The sequence below is a fragment of the Phaethon aethereus genome (genome assembly GCF_964289735.1).
Source record: "Phaethon aethereus genome assembly, chromosome: 5".
NCBI lineage: Eukaryota > Metazoa > Chordata > Aves > Phaethontiformes > Phaethontidae > Phaethon > Phaethon aethereus.
In genome coordinates this window covers 33,405,149-33,428,787 of record NC_138579.1, presented here as the reverse complement: position 1 = coordinate 33,428,787, position 23,639 = coordinate 33,405,149, and the positions used below count along the sequence as shown (strand labels likewise).

General features: G+C 33.3%; 1 protein-coding gene across 3 annotated transcripts in view; it reads right to left on the bottom strand.

Annotated features, from left to right (window-relative positions):
* NOVA1 (NOVA alternative splicing regulator 1) overlaps window positions 1–23,639 on the bottom strand; it is a gene marked incomplete at its 5' end in the record, with an annotated part of 153,973 nt that overhangs the window by 7,919 nt on the left and 122,415 nt on the right. Inside the window, one exon of one of the 3 annotated variants that reach the window (XM_082000097.1) lies at window positions 19,746–19,889. The exons of 1 other annotated variant lie outside the window; for it this stretch is intronic. In XM_082000097.1, the coding sequence (XP_081856223.1) occupies window positions 19,746–19,889 (144 nt within the window). The remainder of the gene's footprint in view (window positions 1–19,745; window positions 19,890–23,639) is intronic. One more of the 3 variants, XM_082000098.1, reaches the window with a different exon arrangement.

Here is a 23,639-nt window from a genome sequence, read left to right as displayed (position 1 = left end):
TTACTTTTTCAGAGGTGTCGTGCACTGAACAAATTCCTAGTTGCTCAGTCCAAGAGTATAGATTTTCTTTTTCGAGAAAACACTTAGAAGGAATAGAGACATCTTTCTAATGGTCTGTTTGGTATTTATTTGCAAAAATAAGCAAATATCCATAAAAAGAGAAGCAGTTCTTTGCATTAGCTAGATGATAACGTAAATAAACCTAGACCGTAATAATGTTAATAATGTAAATAAACCTAGATCATAAATTAGTGTTGATCTTCCCTGATTATGTTTGAAGTCTGTAAATGCCATTCCAATTCAAATTCTCTCTTTCTATAAAAGGATATCTAGACTGGAAATATTCTGTGTACAAGTGCAATTGGGTTATAGGAAACGATTAGCTGCTACTTTGTTCCTCAACATAATGCACATCTTTTTTTTTCTAGTCACGTCTGTGTTCCTGAGATTTTCTTCTCATCACAAGCACCATGTATACTTGTAGTATTTACTTCATATACTGTATCACCAATTATTGCAAGATGAATGTAATTTTGCTATTTCTCTATGTTGCTTCTTTGTGTTTTTTCTGCCCTCATAACTACTGTTTGTTTCAAGTCAATTCAAAGTTAAACTAACCCACTGAAAAAAGATAATAATGAAAGTAAGAGGTCTTTCTCAAGTTAAAATCATAATAGATTATTAAAAATTATTAAATTAAAATGTCAGTGCAAACAGATATTCTAAAACATTTATTTGAATCTGCCAGTACATTGCAGCAGGAGTTTGGGCTGATTCCCACTCTACTGTTTATCACAAGTGTTTATTTTGTTCCAGTTCTCAAACCTCCCCTCAGCTGAAGCTGCATTTCTCAAGGGCATTCTTTTATTTTAGCCCTAAAAACTATCGTGCAATAGAAACTTAACTTCAGCTCAAATACTCGGGAATAATTTACATCTGAAATCACGAGGCTTAGAACCTTGGAACCAAGCTGGAGAAAGATTTACTAAGGGAAAGAATAGGTCAGGGGTTTTTGCACAAATTGCTGCTTTGGCTTAAATTTCGACCATTTTTCAGTTAGTATTTTATATTAAACCTTGACTCTTTGGGGGACTGAAAAAAGTAGCTCCCACTTCTTTTAGTTACTACCTAATTATGCTTCTTCACACTTTGAAGTAAGAACATTAAGATTTTTCTTTCATGCTTTTAACTAAAGATGTAATTTGGAATGCAAACTTCTCACAGCAAGGAATTAACAAATCATGTATAAAACAAACTAACAAAAAAATTCTCTGGTCTCTGCTTTAGTTGTCATTCTGTCACCAGCGTGTGAGTAGGCTCTAATTCATAACTAGAAAGGCTTCTTCTCTCAAAAGCAGTTTTTACTAAATGGGTGTACATGCAAGTTGTGTAGGGGGAGAGAATAATGACTAAAATGATGTTGGTTATACAGGTGGTTGTTTTATGAGATTATCTAGTTCTGAACAAAGTATTATTAAAAATTTACACACACATATGCACATACAGAAACGAAATTCCTCATGAAAACATGATTCAAAAGAGTGGGAATGGAAGAAACCAAATCCTCCATGAATTCTCATGGTTTTGGTACATAGTTTTAATAACATAGAGAAGAAACTTAACTTTTCTAATTTTTTTAAGTGTAGCATAAAAACAACATTCCATATTTGATGCATTAATGTTTCATGACTTTCAAATTACATTTGCAGAGAAGTGTAATGCATTTTGAATAGCTTCATTTATACTTTTCTTTTTTTATAATTAAAAAAAGAAAAAATGAGCTGGTTACACACTGAATTATACAAGAGCAAAAAATCATAGATTTTTCACTCAATTGCAGAGTATGTAGTTTACATAAAAAATTAGACATTTATATTGACTGCACCATTGTTTAGATGAAACATCTTTGAAGAAGACAGAAAGCAGGAATACTAACTGCTCTGGCCAATAAAGTCTGAATTACATTTTCAGTGACAGTAGAACATTAACCCTATTCTCTAGCTAAATTCACAATAGTTCCCCTTCCCCCTATTGTAAAATCTTCTTTTTTTCTTTTCCTCATCTAATTTGTTGCGTGGTGTTCTACAAATACCTGCCAACATTCCAGAGAGTCAACAGATGGGTTTCACAAAAGCATGAATGTTTACAGTACTACTGAGTATAGTAATTTGGGATGCTTCTGACTGAGACATGATATAATTATAATGCAATTTCATTATTAGAATTGCTGAAAAGACACTTCTCAATACAAAATAATCTACAAAAAAGTAGATGATGTCAATTATTTTAAAAACAAATATGCCTCACTGATGGTATCAAGAAAACTCCCACTGCTTTGCATTAGACAGGTTCTAACTTATAAACGCATATAACCCACTCCAGATTCCAAAGTGATCTTCCTGATAGTAATTGGGGCCAAGGTGGTGTATCCCTTTTTTTTGGTCATTTCCCAGTCACAAAAACTATAGATGTTACTTTGGTTCCTCATGGCTATTAACTCAATGTCCAAATAATCAATGCACTGGTTGCTTTCTTGAAAAATCTTCAGACAAAAGAAGGTAAGTACATAAATGACTGAGACATTTCTGCACTTCTCAAGCGAATCCTTAAAAGGCTGCATCCATTAGCTTCACATGTACTCCCCAATAACAGATCAGCCACAAATTAGTACTGAATGATACGCTATATTTTAACTAGAAATCTTATAGTTGATGAAAGCAATTACTGGGAGAAATTCTATGGCTGAAACATACAGTGGATCTGATAAAATGTTAATAGCAAACCTTGGAGTTATGTTTGATGGCCTATAAGCACAGACACTTAGGAAGCCATCTTCCATTGCCTTCAAGGAGACTGAGGCTTCAATTTGGGTTTTTTTTATGGCTGTGGACCTGCAAGCCCAATAGAAGCCTGGGAGTGTTCTTAAATATGCCTTTGACTGGAGTAGAAATTTGCAAGACTAATAAGCAATGTTAACATTGCAGAACCTCACAGCTACTCAGCAGTGCCCAATTTACAGCATAAACTTTGATAACTGTGGCTAAAATACACAATGACTTGCTTCTAAAACAAATCAATGCAGAAAAAGATATGGTGTAGTTATGACACTTAAATTCAGAGGAAAGGATAGCCCAAAGAAATGTGCAAAGGGACTTGCCATTACTGTGTCAATGACACTTATCACTGAAGCTGACTAGAACCTGAAAGCACAGAAAAGCTTAAAACAGGATATTAGAAATACATTGAGATATTCATTCTCTGACATTGCTGGCCAAATTACAGCATTATTTTAACAGCATACTAAACTTCATCCATATTAATTTAGGATTTTAAATCCAAATTTAAAATGAAAATCACATTTCAGCATTCCAGGTAAGAATGCTCAAAACCAATCTCTGAAAGTTACATTTTAAAATGAACCTATCTATCTATAGGACTGATAGGACAAAAGGACACTAGCACTTCTCATTTGTTTTCAGATTATCTTTGCCACAGTTGATTTCTACAAGATATATAGCACATTTATTAAGCATTCGGTTGGCAATTCAGAACAAAATTCAAGTTCTCAACTCCATACCATCTGAAGGAGGCCACTGTTTTCAAAGCTGTGGAAGTAAGATGATCCAGCAGAACCATTTCAGTTCTATGTTATGGAGAAGAAGGATTTGTAAGGACAATTAAAAAAAGTCACTCTCCTCCTTGCTTAAAGCTCCTTGAGATCTTTTTGTGGGAAGGCAAAAGAGGAACAGTTTGATGATCAGCGGTAGGTGCTTTACCTATCAACAGTTTTGTGATTTCCAAAGGAAGAGGGTAAAGTGTTCAGGACATATAATAGTTGTTAGTCCCTTTTTTAAAACACACTGTCCATTTCCATATTTTAATATTATCATGTAATAATTATTTAACAATAATTTAATTATTATTGTGTAATGACATTTTAATATTTTAGTATTACTATTCCATAACATGCTCACAAATATCCATCAATTTTGCTATAACAGTTATCATATTCTGATTATTTCAAAATTGAAGTTTTAAGAGAGAAGCTGTGGGACTGAAAAACTGGTAGAGATTGAAAGAAGGAGGTAAAAGAAAGTGTAACTAGTTTTTACCTATAATCTGAAACATCTTATTATTCTGAAATGAGAAATGAGGCAGACTCCAAGAGTATAAAAGACATTACAGAAACAATACAGTAAAGATCATAAGGGTGTATCAAATTTCTATTTCAAAAGAACTATGGCAATATAAAAGCACCCTTCAACATTTACTAACAGTTCTCATGTAGAAATACAGCACTTTTTAAATCATTTTATTTATTAGATATAGTGATAAATTCTGCTAAATGCACTTTGGTTTTGATTGATGGCTAATAGTAAACATTTAGATTTTAATCGCTTTAGTTCATCACAGCTACTAAAAGACTTTAGAACCATGCACCAGTTGCTTTTTTGGAGCCTTGCTTGGACCTTGTACACATAGGGATAAAATATCATTCTTGCTAAGATTTAACAGTAGGTATAAGTATATAGATATATATAAGTATATAGCCATTCATCAGTTGTTTCCCTAATAACAATTAAAAAATCCTACACCTTCATGATTCTTTTTAACACTGAAGAGTTACCTCAATTCAACTTTCAACTGACCAACAACAATTATTTCTTTAAGAGAGAGGACACTTGTAGGAATTTACTAAGTAAGGCTGTTTTGATAGTAACTGCTTAGAAGTGGTGAAATGGAATCCCGTATACTAGGAAGACAGTCTCTGTGATAAAAAATACAGCCCAGGATGGGATGGATGGAGATGGAGGAGGGTAATTAGTGAGGAACAGATTAGAGAGACAAGTGAATATACTCCAGATGCAATACACCACACCACCACTGCTGGAAAAGCATGTGGCAAAGGTAAAGCTTCAGCCATTCAGTGCTGTTAAAATACCAAACAAGAGTTTGGTATCACTGATCCACCTCAGCCGCATCAGCATTGTATTGGACACCACATTAGATTTACATGTTGTTTAGAAAAAGAAGGGTTATATATGATTTTTTGTACCTAAAACTTCTATTATCTATCAAGCATTTCAGTTTCTGCCCTGCACAATAAAAAAATCCTATATAATTACACTTGCACATCCTTCAGCATTTGTCTAAGGTCACTTTTCCTTTATTGCACTCAGATAATACAAGTATTTTTTACTCATTAAATATAGAGGATATTAGTATCTCTGTATTAGTATCTATAATATGGTAGGTAAAAATTTAGACACAGATGACTCATGAAACAACACACACTTCTATCGATGAGCACTGGTCAGTGGAAGGCCTCAGTACATGAAGTGGTTCACTGGCATGGAAAACTACTACTGGTATAGTGTTTGATATCTAGAACTGTATTCTCAATTAAGCTGGACATTTGTTTCAAAAGAACTGAACTTATGGACAGGAGGAGACAGCTAGTAATGGAAAAAATGCACTTTCCTTTCCAGGACTTCTCAGCACTCCAGAAATATTATTTTCTATGAAACAGGAAATTAAAGATAATTTTTAAAAATGCATACCTGATGTTAGACTCCTAGATGCTTATTTAGGCATCTTAATCCAAAAAGCATACCTGCATGTTTGGCAAACCCAATAGCCAAAGCATTTATTTAGAGGATTTAAAAAATCCTAAATTCAAGCACTCATTTAAAAAACTCCTAGCGATGATATCCTTAGCCAATTTTGAATTATGGCTGCCTGCCCATGCCCTTTTTCTTGAACGTGTCCTTAATAATCTTGTAATGAAGAATTTGTGAGTCACTAAGCAAGGATATAATCACTCTGTGTAAAAACTTACTCCTTAAAGTCCACGATGTAAACTATTCTAACATGAGAAAGAAAAGTAGAAGGTACCTTGTCAGGTCGAGGCACTAAGCTGTAATGACAAAATGTCTTCCTAAAAGCAATATAAATACAGATTTTCTCATGAGTTCTTTAGTTGTTTTAGTAAACATCAGTTTTCCTTCAGATATAAACACATAATAAGATGGTAGAGCAAAACAGTTTTTAAAAGGAAGATTTTAAACAGTCACAACATCTAGCTAGGCACACAGTTTAAAAAAAAAAAAACCTGAAAATTACCATTATTCAAACTGAAAGCTTAGAGAAATGTAAATACATGAAGTAAATCCCAAACCACCTGAATATATCACTACTATATATACTTTTTTATACATATATACACACTTCTGTACTATACATATATACTTCTATATGTGGGTCCCTAATACCCGATTACTTTTATGGCAAAACAGTCCTATCTCATTTCGAATCTGGCCAACAAGGTCCAGCTCAGAGTGTACAGAAGCTACTTATTCAGAAGCACCTCTTTGAATTGTTTGTTTGCAATTCAGTTGATTCTAAAAACAATAAGGAAAAACAAAAGCAAATGAGTCCATATAGAAGACATGCACATATTCCTACCCTATACAGACACAATGAATGGAGCCATCCCTTCCCCGCCAAGCCCAGCACACGTCTTAGAGTCTCACAGCTGTAATAATGTCAGACATGAGTATGCTTATGCACAAAGACAAATGAAGGCTCTCCACATTACAAAATCATGGAATAAAAAACCCACTCTGTTACAGAATTATTTCAAGAGATTCTCGAACCTTTTATTTGAATCCAAATTTCTGCTCTTAATAATATTGAGTCATTTAGATAATATATCTTTTAACTGAGAGACATCTTTTATATTCAATCCATATTTAGTTACACATGTAGGGATAAGAAAAGACAGGGCATTTTTAATGGTATATCTTGGCCTAACCTTGCGTCTGTTTTGCACATGTTATTTACTCACAGATCACAAAATTGTAAGGTAAAAGAAAAGATAAAGCTTATAATATCACAAAGCAATATGCATAAAGTAAACATGGTGGAATGATAAATTACTTGCTACATTTATGTAATGAATCTGTAATGAATGCGGCAAACAGCAACCAATAAAGATGGTAGAAGATGAATACACTGTGTCTGAATGAACACCTTTGAGTTTTCATGGCCATAAAATAATAATAAACCCTAACACCTCCTTCTACATAATTTGTAATTAAAATCCTGGGGTAATTATTCTGTTCTCCATTCTCAGCAAAAGAGGGAAGGGGAGACATGTGAACTAGAACAGAACAGAATATTTCATTTGGAAGGTACCTACAAAAATCATGTAGTCCAACTCCTTATGGTAACCCCATTATGTCTCACCTCAGTGAAAATAAGAACATATTTACTCATGTTCTGACCTACAGTTTGTTCTGTATAGCTTCACTGTGTTTTTCACTACAAGAATGCTGAAAAACGGCAAGAAATTTGGATTATGCAAAATGCATCCAGATTAGCTGTACCAAAGGCTGTGGCTACTTTGCAACACTGGCTTTGCAAAAGATGACCAGCAGCAGAGGCTTGATCCTTTCTGTATTGTCTGTTGCTTAACTATTAAAAAAGAATTTTGTATAGCAAGAACTACTCAACGAATTTCTCAGGGAGGCTCTCTCAAAGATGTTTTTGCGAAAGGAAGTAAAGGACAGTTAAACATTTAACTAAAAATCTCTAAGTCATAGAAAATAGTAATTACAGAAAACTTTTATTAGAAAAAGTACACAGTTTCACTAATGGGTGGATGTCTTCAACCTTAATAAGCGCTACTAGAGGACTACATAGCCCTCTAATGCTAAATGAATCTTTGACAAGCCAATTCAAAACCTCCCTCTCGGAGGCTGACATTACATTTCTGATGAAGATCAGAGAACAGAACAAGGTACTATCAAGCTGCTAGTCTAGGGAAATATATCAGTAACTACAACTAAATGGCTGACTTACAACTCAACATTCACCCAAGGCAATTTGTATGTATGTGTTTAACTTATATGTATATCTACTTTATGGTTTACCCTTTTGTAAACTTATAGTTACACCTTTTCTAAGCAAGACAGCCACAAGGGAATACTAACTACTGCTGGAAGAGAAAAATAAAGATAAAAAGAACGTTGGGATAGGTGGAGGCAATGACAGAAATTAGCAATTACTTGAGTAAACAGAAACGAAAAGATTGATAGGTGGTAGCACAGGCCAATTATGAAAGTCAACCTAGCTTATTAAGAAAAGCTGTAATTACATGAGACAACTGAATGTACAATTGAATTTTTCTTGTGAAATGTGAAGATCATAACAAATTTAGCTCAGTGGGGAACACTGTATGTATTCATTATGAAACCACATATTTGTAAACCATATTGTCTCCATGCATCCATACTCTGGTTTATATTTCTCATGCAATGGGAATCTGTGGCACCAAATTTCATAAGGAAAACTATCTGTAAGTAAGCAACAAAAAAATCATTAGCAACTTTTAAGACTTAATTAAGGGTTACAAAAGCTGGGCACAAGCAATATTTGAATATAGATAACTTGCACATATTAATAATTTTGGCTAGATAATCAGCTGTTACAAATGTCTGTATGGAAAAAAAAATTACTCCATATGCAAAGTAAGGCTGTGGGGCTCAAATGTGATATATGGCTGTATTTACACATACACATCACACATTTTTATACCTGTATTACGTATGTGCAATTCTATGTGTGTATTAACTTCGAAAAATACCTAAGAATAAATTTGGAGTCAGCATCATCATCATAAATTGGATTTAAATTTCTCTTTTTAAAGTCACACTAAAAAACTAGTCTAACTCTTGCCTTGATCTCAATTTTTATGCACTTTATATACATATTCACCAGCTTCCATGGATTACAATTTATTTTTATTTTGCTAGAAAAGACACTGACAAATACAAAAATAAAAATGAAAAAATTGAAGAGTTGTCTCAAAATCAGATAAAGGTGAGAAAATCAACAAACCTTATGGCAGTAAAGACTCTTTTTAGACAGAGATCAATAAATGCATTATAAATTGTTATAATCTCTGAAAGCTTACATAAAACTGCACATAATCTTAATTATGATTTTATTACTATTACTATGCAATATTATTGTCAACAATGAGTTTTATTTTACTATTTCAACAATAAAAATAAGTTATATTTCAAATGGAAATATTCTTTTATTAATTTTGAAATGACAAAATGCTCTTGGTGATGTTAAAAAGCACCAACTTTGCCTAATGCCCTCATGGTCAAATCAACAAGTTGATATCCTGTTCTTTTATTGTTTTATTTTTCTTACCATCAAAATAAAATTCAGATAGAACAAAAAGAAAGGTTTTCTGTATTAACAATGTAAATAATAGCACAATTTAGTATAATAAAAAATTTGTATTTCACAAGCCATGTATTCAGTTAACTTCTTGGCATTGCCATATTATACTTAGGTAATTAGATTTTTGTTTGAATAACAAGTACTGAATTCCATAGGCTACAGCATATAATTACATTTATAAAATAACTGCTGTCATAATAAAATTTGTAGTTAAGGCATTTTACAGCTCACATTTTGTAACTAGACGCCTTCATAAAAATAAACCTAGCAGAAAGGTATATTTATATTCGAAAATATTTTTATAATAAAACATACACAAATTATTGGCATTACTAATTTCTAAATTAAATTCCTAAATTCAGATTAAAAAAAATAACTTTAATCCCATCAAGGTTGTAATCTCTTCCTTTTATTATACTCATTCACATGTGTTCCTATTAATGTAAGGTAGGCATAGCTCTCAGTTTGCTTAGAAATTGCATGCAGTAAAGCCAGTCCTCAGTGTGTACATACACATTGTGTACAGCCAATCAATCTTTACTGTAAATGTTCGTGTAAAGTATAGCATTAATTATCTAATTACTTTTGACATAATTAAATCAGGGATTTATATAAAACAGAATGCCTCTTAAAGGCCCAAATACAGGTGAAAGATAACCTGTAAAATATCTTCAACAAAGAGCTATCTATTATTTCCTTCTGTTTCTAAAAATTGATGTAATAATACTGGTTCTAGACAACATTTACACAGTTACTTTGCTAAACATTTTAAATATAATATGATCAATAAATGTTCTGCAAAGATCTGCTTATCTTTTGACTCTATTCCTTTTTTTTCTGCATCAATTATACATGAGCACTGGTCTGCAGAAGATCTGGAGGAATTGTATTTTGCTTCAATACGCTTTACTAAAGAACATCATTAATCACAGTTTAATCTATTTCATAAACCAGTTTTATTCCATAAAGCAGTAACACTTTAAAAGAGCTTACACAGCAACTGTATTTCAGTTTTTCATGGGTAGGGGGCAGCTGCTAATTTATCATCACAGTTATTATAACTACTATTAATAAGTGAATGAAAATATTTTTACTGCATTTATGTTTTGGTTAAGTGAACGATAAAAATAACCATGAAAACATGAGAAGCATGGAGATCATGTATTAGGTTACTAAAAACATGAAAGAAGAATTTACATTGCATTAGAACTACCAAGCTGCAGGCTTTCAGAAACTTTAATGAAATAAAAATTTAAAACATACTATTCTAATCCCATCCAAATCACAGACGTCAAGTTCAAATTAATAAATTGTCATGTGGAATTTTATTATTGCTGAATAATGTGAGGGGAAAAAAGACTCTAATCTCTAAGGCTGCATTTTCTGAGATGCCATTTGAGAAGCCGGGGAAAGGAGAAGGCCAAACAGCCAGCAGTGACTCTGTACCCCCAGACAAATACTCTTCCCGGCTAGAAAGTGCAAAGATTCAAGTGTAAATCACTGGGAGGTAACAGACTGGTGGACTCAGCCTCTGGGCATTTCTAAGGAGGCTTATCCTTGAAGTCTATGGTCACAGTCCTCCCACTATTTGCGAACTACGTCTCTGAATAACTGTTAGTACTTGTTGGGAGTCTAATTTATTTTCAGAAGGAAAAAAAACTACCCACAAAAAAAACCCCAAACTAAAATCAACAAGTGTGAAAATAACTACAGGCACAAAACTAGGGGAAAATACTGCTTCTGAATAAGATACAGCTACATATTGTTTTTTGACTGCAGGGTAAAGGTATTGACTGATGTATCGTAAGTCTGGGATGCTATGCTATGGGCAAAGACCTCAACAGATGCACCTTATCTCTGGAAGAGGAAAAAAAATCCCACCTCTTATTCCCTATGGTGCAATAAGTCAATCAGCTTCTTTCTACGATTTGTATACAAAGAACACTCTTTTCACTCAAATCAGGCAGAAACCTATTTTAACTGGTGGGTTTGTCTCACATCTATCTACGATTTTTCTCCACCTGATGAATTCTGAAATTCATGATGCATCTAGCATACAGCCTGCAGGCAAGTGCAGTGCACTGCTTTTGCGTTGCAGTGCAGTCCTACAGCTTGGGAAAGTGACAATGTTTCAGACGGCACAAAGAAAGTGTTAACTATCACATGCCCAAAGCTGGATCTTCTAGGGCTAGGCCTAACCATGCCTCACTCAGCTTCCCTCGGACATGTCAGAAAAATGTGGTACTGCCTTTTCCACCTCATAGTCTGTGCTGTACAGGATCCATTTCTTTCCACATTCTCATACAACTCTTGAATTCTGAACTCCCTAAGAGCTGCTAAATTAAATTCTGAATAGTTGAAAACTTAGAGTCTAACCTTCATGTAACCTATGTAGTACGCAGAAGAAAACTGCAGTAAGTCATCCAGATTTGCATTCTGGAAATTGCTCTGCCACTGTTCTCTCTGGGTTGTTCAAACAGCAAAGAGCACACTAAGTGATTCTTTGCCTATATACCTTAGAATATAGTTGGCTTTTTCTCCCAATACTAGTTCTAAATGAAACAGTATGTCACCAACCCTGAGTATTAAGGACTCGAAGTCAAAGATAATCTTGGTTAGGCAACAGAGCTACCTGCTGCTAACTTTTACTCTAGATTACATGGGATGGAACTTGAACACAGAAATATCTGGCACTTTGTATTATGCTATTTTCATTTTGTATTGATAAAACAAGTATTTTTAAACAGTTGGAAGAAACAAAATGAAAAAATTAAACACCCCTTTGCACAGGACATTTGAAGACTTTTACCATATTTTGACAAAGAGAAGAATGTGTATTCTCCAACTTTTATGGGTTTTAATGTTCCTTTTTCATAAGCAGATAGGACCTTTTCTTAGTACAAGGACATGGATGAATACCAAAACCTACATATCATATCTACAAATATTCTTAAATAAAAGAACAAGATCTTCAATTGCAGAGTGGGAATTTTTTTAACTCTTAAACAACTTGAGTAAGATTTCCATGTGAGGCTAAAGCAAAATCCATTCAATCCAAAAAGCATTATCTTTTTACATGTTCACTCCAAAATAAAGTGAATAAACCCCACACAAATAATAAGTGTACAGAAAAGTGTAATAATAGCAACTTTTCTCCCAAATCTCAGCATGTACACAGAACATTGATTTAAAAATAAATTAATGAGATCAAAAGCAGGCTTCATTATAGTCACACTACAGTAAAATTTATACATTTTCTAAGTCGTCTTAGTATGTTTCCAAAATTCTACTTTTATTCACTTCCATTAACAAGTTTTAAAACTAATGACTAAACTAAGGATTAAAACTGATGACAGGCTAAATCTTCATAAACGCACAACAGGAGTGACCATGTAATACCTTGTCAAAACCATTTTCTTACAAGAAAAAAAGTAATTAGTTTGTCCCTTTGTTTTCTCATTTTCTTTCAAGACTTACTTTTATACGCATTTTTCCTTTCTCCTGATTTTCAGCTATTGAGTAAAACAGCAAAAAAAAACCCCACAAAACTAAGAACTAGGTAGAGTTTAAAACCTGAGGAGAAATTGATTTAAGACATTTATCCACTTTAATAGAAAAGGAATAGTATTGCTGTCCATTACACTGAGAAAGTGTATCTTTTTGAAGAGGGGACGAAACAGGATGCTAACGGATTCTAATTCTTTGCAAGCATAAGTGCTTGCATAAAATCAAAACAAGATACACAAACATGGAATCACATTTTTACTTACAGGACTGCAACTGGCAGATCATTCATGACATCCTATGAATGATATGCCAGTAATATTCAGACATTTATCAGCGAGAAGCTACATCTTTCCCCATGTCTCATGAATGCTCCTGACAACATTTCCTCTACATTTAAGAAAGGAACAACAAACGGTGAACCCTAAAATTGCTGTGTGCTGAGAGGAGACAGAAGGAAACAAGTAAATCAATATAAAGGAATATGAACACAAATAATTACCTACACAGTTGTCCAAAGGGGAAAAATTAAAACAGACAATAAGAAAGAGTAAAAAAAACCCTAACTCATTTGCATATAAGATTCTTTTAAATTGTTACTTAAAAATCTTTATAGTATCTAAAAAAATTTTATTTTAAGGAGACAAAATTTAAGCATACAGAAGTCCTGAGCTTAGATACTGCAAAATATTGGGGAAAAGTGGTCAAACAACAAGATAAATATAATAAAAGTAATATATTAACCTGAGAACCAGAAAAAAATGTCTACAGTTAGTCTATGGAGTATAGGTTAACTCTGCTTAAGAATTTAGCCACGAAATGAAGCATTTCAGCTGACGAGAAGCAGCAAAGGTTACCTCTGAAGCACTGGAAGCTCTACTGCGGTCCTCCCACTTGAACTGGGGGATAATTCTGCCTAGCCCTTTCCAGATATGTTATCTCAACCGTTATTTATTACATGCTGTCCACAGGGTGCCACAGGCAACTTGTAAGCAAAAAAAGAACTCTATCTTGTTATTAAATTGCAACAAAAAGGTCACTTTACAGGGATATGAATTTACAATTGATAAAATTATCTACAAATGTGAAATATAAGGGTTTTCTCACACTAGAAAGAGAAGTGTTTTCTAACTAATGTAGGCACTTTCATTCAACCTTGTTACAATGCAAAATGTTCAATGGGGAGTCAAAATTATTACTGGGTCAGTCTATGATAGCAATAGCAAGACCTAAACAGAAAAGAACCCTGAATGTGAAGTTGAATATCTGTTAAAACTGAAGATGAAAGTCCTTGCTGAGACTTAACCAAAAAGATATGCTATGTTGAGAAATTATGTGAAGAATTTTTCTGTAGCTGGCAAAAGTTTGGGGACCGTCCAGAAAAAGTCAGCAAAATACAGGGCCTATTTCTTCAACTCTATTACCACAAATATCATAATAAGGTTCTTAGAGTTATCATACAGTTCTGAACACCACTGCCACACTAAACCCGATTTCCTTCCCATGCGCCTGCTTGTGAATAAAAAAAATGGTTGAACACCATCATTAGAAGAACATATTTGTTTAATATATTAAGAATTTATACTATTTGTAGTCTTCACGTATTTATAATTTTAGAATCCAGTGTACTAAATTCTTTAGTGATGGGTTCACAGGAAACATTGTTTATTAGATGAAGTGTCTTTCAAACAGCATATTACTTTTATGCATGGAACTTGGATATCATCTTCTGGATGTAAATAAAATGGTTTTATTTACCAATGACCAGTCTGACAGGTTGAAAAAAGGTCAAATTGTTATCTCGGAGAACTAGCACAGCAAATATTCCGAACAATCAAATTAAATAATAACAGCTTTTTTCATTCTACAGCACCTTTTACCAGCATGCTAAATAATTTTATATTGACTTTGCTTTTAAATACATGGTACTGAGATTTGGAAAGATCAAGTGATACATCCAGCATCAGTCAATCTGTAACACACCTAAAAAGAAAACAGATTTTCTCAGTATCACTGTAAGAAATTACATTAAAATTAGAGAATTAAAATTAGATTAATATTGCAGTTAAAATATCAGAAGCAGACTATCTTAAATAACCCTCACATCAATTTGTCAAAGGCAAATAAAGATAGCCATCGTAGGCCGTTGAGATACTATCTAGTATCCTGGGCTCATCATTAAAACTCACGATTTGTAGTTCAAGATTAATCCACTGATAACAACTTCATCATTTGAAGTTGGATAATACACAGATTTTAAAATTCCATGTCCTAATGGTAACAGAAGACTAAAAAAAAGCTTTCTTTCCTATTTCTTCTTCCACCTCCCACAACAAATTATATATTAAATACAAGTAATATGAGTTCATCAACCCTTCAGAAGCTGTCAGTATGCTTTACAGACAGCCTCTACTTTCAGATTATACCTCTCTATCAGGAATAAAAAGATCATACTTCTTCAAGTCATTTTACAGACAAGCATAGGACTGTTCTTTCAAGTCAGAAAGAGGGAGACCACCTACATCAATCATTACAATTTAGAGATACTGATCAATCCCCCAATCTCTAGTTATATGCATACTATTACATCCCATTGCAAGCTACATATTTTGCATAAAATAAATAGATAATATAATCCAAAAGTACAATTTCCTAATACCAAGATTGTAACAGCCACACGATTGTGCTGTACCTGCTGGGTACAGGCAGTACCAAGAAAACTGGCTCAGTCCCATCATGTAAAAAGGTTGAAAAGTATTATTTATTACACATATTGCAGCAACCAGATGACATAGATATGCACCAAAAAAACCTGTAAACCTTGACGACAGCATAGACACATCCTACACCTGTCTGCACTCCACAATATTTACATTACACTATATTAAATGATAAAATAAAGAGTTTCAGGTGCAACAACAAAGAAGCAAATTAGAAGGTATAATTACAAAAAAGCAAATGCCATGGGAAAAAATATGGTGCATTTAAAGTAAAAATAAAAGAAGTTTTATATAGTACCTTAATTACCCAGTTTGTGGTGATAAATCCTATTACATTACTGAGCTTAAGTCTATCTAAATTATAAGGGAAAGGAAAAGGACTCCTACCCATCACTCTCCTGACTCACTTGTAAGTGGGAATGTGTGTTTTGGCCTTTTATTTTCTTACAGCCAGTAGTAAAGGCCAGCAGCAGTATCAATTCATGGAAAAAAGAGGATTGGAGAAGGAAACATGCAAGTGTTTGCAACTGCATTTATAGGTGTACATCAAATAGACAAAGGAAAACCACAAAGCTTAGGTTTGTATCACTCATGTTTCTCCCTCTAAAGTAATAGTAACATCAGTAAAGCAGGCAGATAAGAAGAAAAAAACAATCTTGTAAACAGAATATGTAAACAGTTTAATTATAGAAATACTAATACTTGTCTATCTAATGTCACTTAACTGTTAAAATAAGTATTAAAACTTGTACCTTTACAGAGGAAAAGTAAGCATGTTTTAGATGATGCTTATGGTGTATTCATCATTTTGGAGATGAAATTCCCACTTGTACTGTGGAAAAGTAAAACTGATTTCCTCCTTCTGGTAAAAAAAAAGTAAAACTATATTCTGCTAGCTCCAGAGCATCAGCAGAACCGTTTCACCACTGTAGCTATATGTTTCTCAGTGTTCTGTTATAAGCAAAGCTGACAAAGTTCATGAGGGGGTAACACAGAAGCTCAGTCTAAAAGTATAGAAAGATTGAGTTCTTTTCAGTGATAGGCAGACGCGGGGTGCAGGGGCGGGGGGGGAAGTTATTTGAAATGCCCCTATTGCCTCTTTGGTGCTTTCTTCCTTGGGAAGTTTGCAGTGTATGAATTTTTAACGTGAACAAAAGCCCAAGGAAGTTCTACTGAAAAAATAAACAAGACATTGACAACAATAATACTGACAGATGTATATCTTCCTGGAACAAAGAACTAAAATAAAAAACCCCACGTCCAACACAGAGGTTTCTGTTGCGTCCGTGGCAGTTCGGTATAACACAACGCACGATGGTTCTGAAGGAACTGTTTTCTTCCACTATATAAGAAGTTTTAGAGACTATCCTCTTCTTGAGAATCATAAAATGAGTAGTTTCACGAACACTGCGTTTTCCAGAAAAAAACACAATTCAACAAAAGCCGAAATTGCCATACAAAGGAGTTATGACCTCATCTGAACGGAGGCAAAGTGAGTCATTAAAAGGAAGACATAATACAAGCCAGATTTCCTGCCCAGCTTCCTCTGACCTCTGTTGGCAGAGCTATTTTCCTCTTGCAGTAAAAAGTGCTCTTGCCTAGAAATCGTTCTGCCCATTATGCAAGCTCTGTCAGGAGAATACCACTGACACGCTCATACAGCGGGAAGGATCACATCAGGTGTGTTCATCAACACATATACTTGACAGTTCTCCAACTGCAATGACTCATGGGGAGTCCTCCAACCCAGTTTAAAATTCTCACTCCAACAGTAACCCAGCATTAAGTATTGCTTAAATCACCTTACTGATCTTTAACATAAAACATCATCTTGTCACAATTAAAATGTAACAGAATATTGAATGATCTTAAGGCTGATATGCTACTATATTCAAACAATAGGCTGTGCGGTGAATTTATCTTACACCTTAGCACTGAATTTCCTGACTTCCATCCAGTTAAATATGGTCTTTCCTGTTACCCTAATATAACATCTTGTGAGAAAACCCATACTGGAACCATTATTTTCTATTGAGAATCCTTTTACACAGCCACGTAACAAAACAAACATTTGTTGTTGCTTTCTAATACTCTCCTATTGGGTACTTACATGACTACTGACAGGTTTGAGATTACTGTATTGGAACCTATTTTTGTGTGACAGCCACAGTGTAGATACTTGTCAATACACTGGTGCTGAATGTTAATCACTGCTACAGTCTGGGAACAATTGCTAGCTACGTCATGTATCACTAGAATGAACAGAAAAGTCTTAACTGCCTTATCATGTGCTTTCTGCTTCCTGCTGGAATAGCTAGAAACCACTAGGAAATACTAGAATTGATAAAATAGTTATAAACCAGTAGGAATTTCAAAGGTTAAGGATAAAAGCAATTCCAAAAGTCCCTTAAGGGACTCATTACTTGTCTTCATATATATACAAATCTAATGCTATCCAAAAGAGATCTTGATTGCTTGTATGAAAACTGAACTTGAATGAATTGAACACAGGTTATGAAAAAACGCATTCAAAAGATGTAATGTGGGATATAGGGAGGACACAAAGCATACATTTCCCTTAGTTTGGATATTCAGCTATATCACTTGATAATATTCTCATAGAACAGCTTTCTATAAAAATAACTATTTTCAGCTATTAAAAAGTAATTTAAAGTTTATATGCTACACTACAATTTTGATAATTCAAAATTCATAGAACAGATGCAAAGTAGGTACTTTCTGATGCTAATTAAACAGCATGCTCAAGCAGTATTCCCTGTAAATAAAAGCACCTCTTCATTTTTCTCCAAGATCATCATGGTATACTCATAATTAAAAAAAAAGTGGGAAAGAAGACACAGAAAAGAAAAATTGCAAGAACACTTTTTAAAAGATCTGTGCAGTCAACATTTTCAAAACCTTCTAATTAAAATACACAAAATACTAAAATTAAGAATAAAGGCTGAACAGAGTGTTCATAAAAAACCCCTAGCTGCTGGCAAAGATTTTTTCTTTGTCATTTAATGATGATGAAGCCAAATTACTGTTGCTGGAATGGAAGCAGGCTGATGAAGAAGGCTTTCAAACTGAAGTGAGGGATATTGCAATCTCTATTTTTCTCAGTAGTTCTTCAACCTGTACAATTTCTCTCTAACTTTCATTACTTTCTGTATTAGATGTCCCTTTCAATAGATAGACATGTGTTGATCAAAAATGTGATATATTGCTTTAATATGCCTGCGTCCTGTTGTATGTTAAATGTTCACACAGCCAGCAAGTTCTAAGCAGTTCACAAAATATCAGAGGATCAGTAAGTAATAACAATGTTAACTTCCAGGGAAATTAGCTTGTTGTGAAGAACACTTTTCTGGTATTTGACCTAATTTGTGCAAGATCTGACAGAAGCATTCAACTAACTTAAATAAAAATATTATGCGTTAAAAACTGTAAGCACATACTGAATACTTACATTATTTGAACACAAAGTGCATTAACAGTACATTAAAAAAAAAATAGTAAGGTATTTCTTAGACCATGAATCGGTTCTAAAAAGCATGGTAGGAAGTAACTAACAATTTTCATAGGGAAGGCAAAAAGATACACAGTAAGATGATTTGTGGACATAATGAACTGGACATGTTTTTTTCCAGTTAGAAGAGATATAAATGAGTGTAATTTCAAAACTGCTAAAAGCACAGTTTATGCATTTAAAAATAAGACACAAATTAAACTTACTTAGATGTTAGTATGTTTTTAGAAAGACTTAATTTTACTTTATTCTTCATCAATAAATTTTCATTTCAAATCTGTTTTTTTATTACATACAGTATTTAAATAATGCCCCTATGCTACTGTCCACAAACACATTCCAAGATTCTTAAACAAAATAAACAAAGAAGTCTGTTTGCCATTCCTAGGTTGAGATCCAGCGAATTAAGTGTGGTTTTAGGGGTAATTACATTATAATTTATAAATGATCCAGGAAGTAAATATGTGTGTGCATATATACATAAACATACATATACGAAGACTTACTCTGTCTACAAACACACCAGCATGTATCCTTGTGATTTATTAACCAAATCAAATTAAAAGACGACTATTTGACAAGATATTTTGCTTTCAGCAGAGGTTTAAAAAAGACAACAAAACAAATTAAAAGAAGAAAAATGTTTCCATTCAATTTACCAATTTCTAACAAGAGTTAGATATCTATGGTTATGGGTGTATATATGTGAATGAACGAATAAATCCTTAACCCACCATATCTTTTTCTCCAGTTTGCAAGCTGTCACCCGTGAAAAGTATGGTGTAGATGGTAGGATGATACTGTACCTGATTGGCTCTGGAGGTGGTCATGGGATCAGATGGAGAGGACTTGGTGGTAGTTGGGGAAGATGGCAATGTCTGGGAACAAAGCAGTTCAGGAGCAAATCAACCTTTACAAGCCTTAGACTGAACAGTTAAAAAAATAAATAAATCAACAAAAGTAACATAACTAGAAAATTAAAATAAATAAAAAATGCCTAAGACAAAATCTCCTACTCATTGGAACTTAATGGAATTTAAAGTCAATTGGATAAATAATGCATGTAAATATGCATGCTTATGCATGTAAAAACAAATTAATGACTTGAAATCAAGATGGTGAACTCACATAAATACTCAATATGCTGACCACATGAGGAGTATATTCTTTCCTCTCTCCTCCTCTTGGGGAAAATGGAGACTATAGTAAACACAAATTCCAGCAAGTTCAATGAGCACACTAGAAACAGTTATCGGTCTATAAATAAACAGGGCCAACATCTGAAAGAAGTTAGGAGACATTTACTTTGGCACCTTATAATGCACCATTCTATAGCACGGACTATAGCCAGCAAACTGTGTTCCATATCTTATAACAATTACACTGAAGCTACTGAGTTTTTAGCAATATACTAACTGCTAAAATATTTATTGATCTTTTTTAATCAAGAGGCAGGTGAAAAAATGTAAACATCAATCTCATGATGGATGACCATGCAACCAATACCTTCACAACAAATTACTACAATGTATTTATGATTAGGATTAAAAATGTTCATTTAGTTGAGCAAAGGTTAATAACTTATCATCAGGCCTGTGTTCAAAATAAACACAAAAAAGAATTAAGAGTCATATTTATTGATAATGTTTTCTAAATAATATACATATGCTTAACATTAATTCTTGAACATACCAAAAAAAGCACTGCTCTGTTTAAAATTTGTATATACATTTCTCTTTTTAAAGTATTAGATCCTGACAGAATAACTCTACTTTCTATAAATGTAGTGAAAATGTAAAACTCCAATTTTCAAAACATAACATACAATACTGTTTTTTGTAAAAAGCATGTTTTTTGACATCTTTGTAATATATAAATATTATAAAATATGCAAAATTACACTACTTTTACTTTAAGAAATAAGATGTTAAAATGCTGTACAATGTGATTTACCATATAGTTATATAATTACTAACCAAAACTATTTAGAAATAAATGAAGCAATATTTCACACTTTCAGCGGTTCTGTTACTTACAATCATTGACATTCCCTCATAAAATAGGTATACATACTTTTGCACTAAAACTCTTAATGCATATGAGAAAGCTGGGACACTGTGAATGCATAAAGTTGTGTATTAGCAATATATGGGCTTGTACATATGCACACACAAATATTTTAGCTGTATGTTAAGCAATGTGAAGATCCATTTTTTTCATAGTACATAAACAAGCAGCAAAACCAGGAAAAAAACATCTTAAGAAACTGATCCTTATTTGTGTTTCCAACTTGTAACTTACACAATAAAACCAAAAAACCATATGCAGCTTAAGCATCAACTGGGTCTCTTTCAAGAGGCTTAAGTAAAAAATACTACTGTGAATAGGGCGTTATAAAAAAATATGTAGCTTAGTAAAATGTTATTGGTCAGCAAATGTTATACGTTATGAAAATCAAGACAGTTATAAAGGATTCTCCCATGTCTTTCTGTACAGAGCATGGGTTCAGTTGTGAGGGGCTAGAATTATTTAGAAAAAGAAATATCAGATTCAATGATAGTACAGGGCCAATCCTATTCAATTATAGAATTATACTTCTGATTTTACTGGGAAGATGCAGTAGCTCTCTCACCAAAGTCTGAAATAGCAATGAACGGGTTTTCATCATTCACGCCTAAGCTAATGGCGGGGGGGGGAACCCAAAAAACCCAACCAAACAGAATGGAGGAAGTTATACCAATAGGTGTTCTTTATTATAGCTATATATGAAACTCTCATACTGAAATAAATAGAAATGTAAAAAAAATGTTACTATTCTCTAGCAAAACTCTTAAAATATATTTTAACTGATGCAATTCTGACATCTGACAGTTTGTGTGATCAACACCCCTGCTACCTAGGGCATACTGTATTGTATATTGTTTTGGTATGCTAGGCTAATTAATAAAAGGAAAAATAGTTTCTTCTTCACAGGTGTTACTAAATCTAACAAGTGGATTTATAAGAAAATATGTAGAACACTTCAACACTGAATAATGACCTACTCACTGATACCACCAGTAATTTAAGAAACTGGAAGCATATCAGTTTTCAATTAATATCTATCTTCCTAAAGCACAGAAATTTATGGCTGCGATGAAAAAAAGAGTGACGATACTAATTTCAGGTGACTGTTGGAACTATAACATCTATTATGTAAAAGCATTTCACTATTCCATTTTAGCAAAATCTTGTTTAAAATACAATGGAAAAAAGATAAAAACATTTAAAAGCAAAACAACTGTATTAACAAACAAAATTAAAGTGCGGGCATACACATTTTTTTCCAAATATACATACCAATGACAGAATACTGAAAATACCAATAAGGATTTTTGTTTTGTGTTTTTGGTGTTTTTTCTTTGTATGTACATTGTTTGTCTTTGAGGCTTAATATCTCTTTACTTTTTTTATTAAATGCTTTTATATTTTAATGTATCTATACACATATATATCTAAGTGTACATATATATATGTGTGTATATATATAAAAGAACTAACAGCATTTTGTAAAAATTGATCCTTTTTCATGCTTCTGTTTAATTCTGGAGACACATTAATTTTTGGAGACACACCTATTTATTTCTTCGACATTAAAGTAACACAAAGTAATTTCTCAAAAATAAAGAAAAGAAACACAGGCATCTGGATTTTGTACTGAATTTCAACTGGCTGATAAGTAATTCATTGGTATACTCTCAATTGCTCTGCAAGAACTTTTAGGCAAAATTGCTTCCTAAAGAATGTTGGACAGAGCTCAATAATTCTGATTTATTACACAGCACAGAACAATTTTTTAAAAAATTTGGCAAGTGTTTTGCACCAGGCAAGCACTTGAATTTAGTAGTTATTGGGCTTTTGGGAATGAGATGTATAAAGTGATTAGAAAGAGTAAGATGAATTTATATTACAGAGTTTCAATTTTTGAGACTGAAACATGCGTACTATAACTGAAGCTTTCCTAAAATTGCAAGCTGACTGCTGGCAAGGTTATAGAAAAAGGCCAGTCTGAATTTCTGCCACACACCACTTTAAGACTCGCAGGGTTTTTTTAAGCTGTATCTTGAATAGAATAGTCCAAGCCATGGTGAAATTGGTCTTCTCTGTTTTCTCAAGTATTTCCTTTCCTATTACTTATGAGACAATGAATGAAAAACTACATTTACAGGTCAGAGACTGTAGTTTGTTTTTACTCTAAGCTTCTACGACAGATGTTTGAGAAAAGAGGTATTAAGTAATAAAGAAGTAGCTTATTTTTAGAAATAAAATTCTGTTTGAGATGTATCAGTTGTAGTATTTTCTGAAAGTCCAAGAAAATACTTCTTCCTTGTGTTGCTCACAAGAATTGATTATGCTGTGAGAGACTGCTCTCAGGCTACACAACATACTAAAAGGGTGCAAAAAGACGGTTAAAGCATCACACTTCCATGCTTTATATTTCTGAGTAACAAAGCGAACATATACTCCATCTGCACAGTGTTCCAAAAGGTCTCTAAGCCCTCTTTTCCTGACTTCATGAATTGCCTAATGCAGAGTTGTGTATAAATGACAGAAGTCACACCCTTATATATATACACTAAAACGATTTC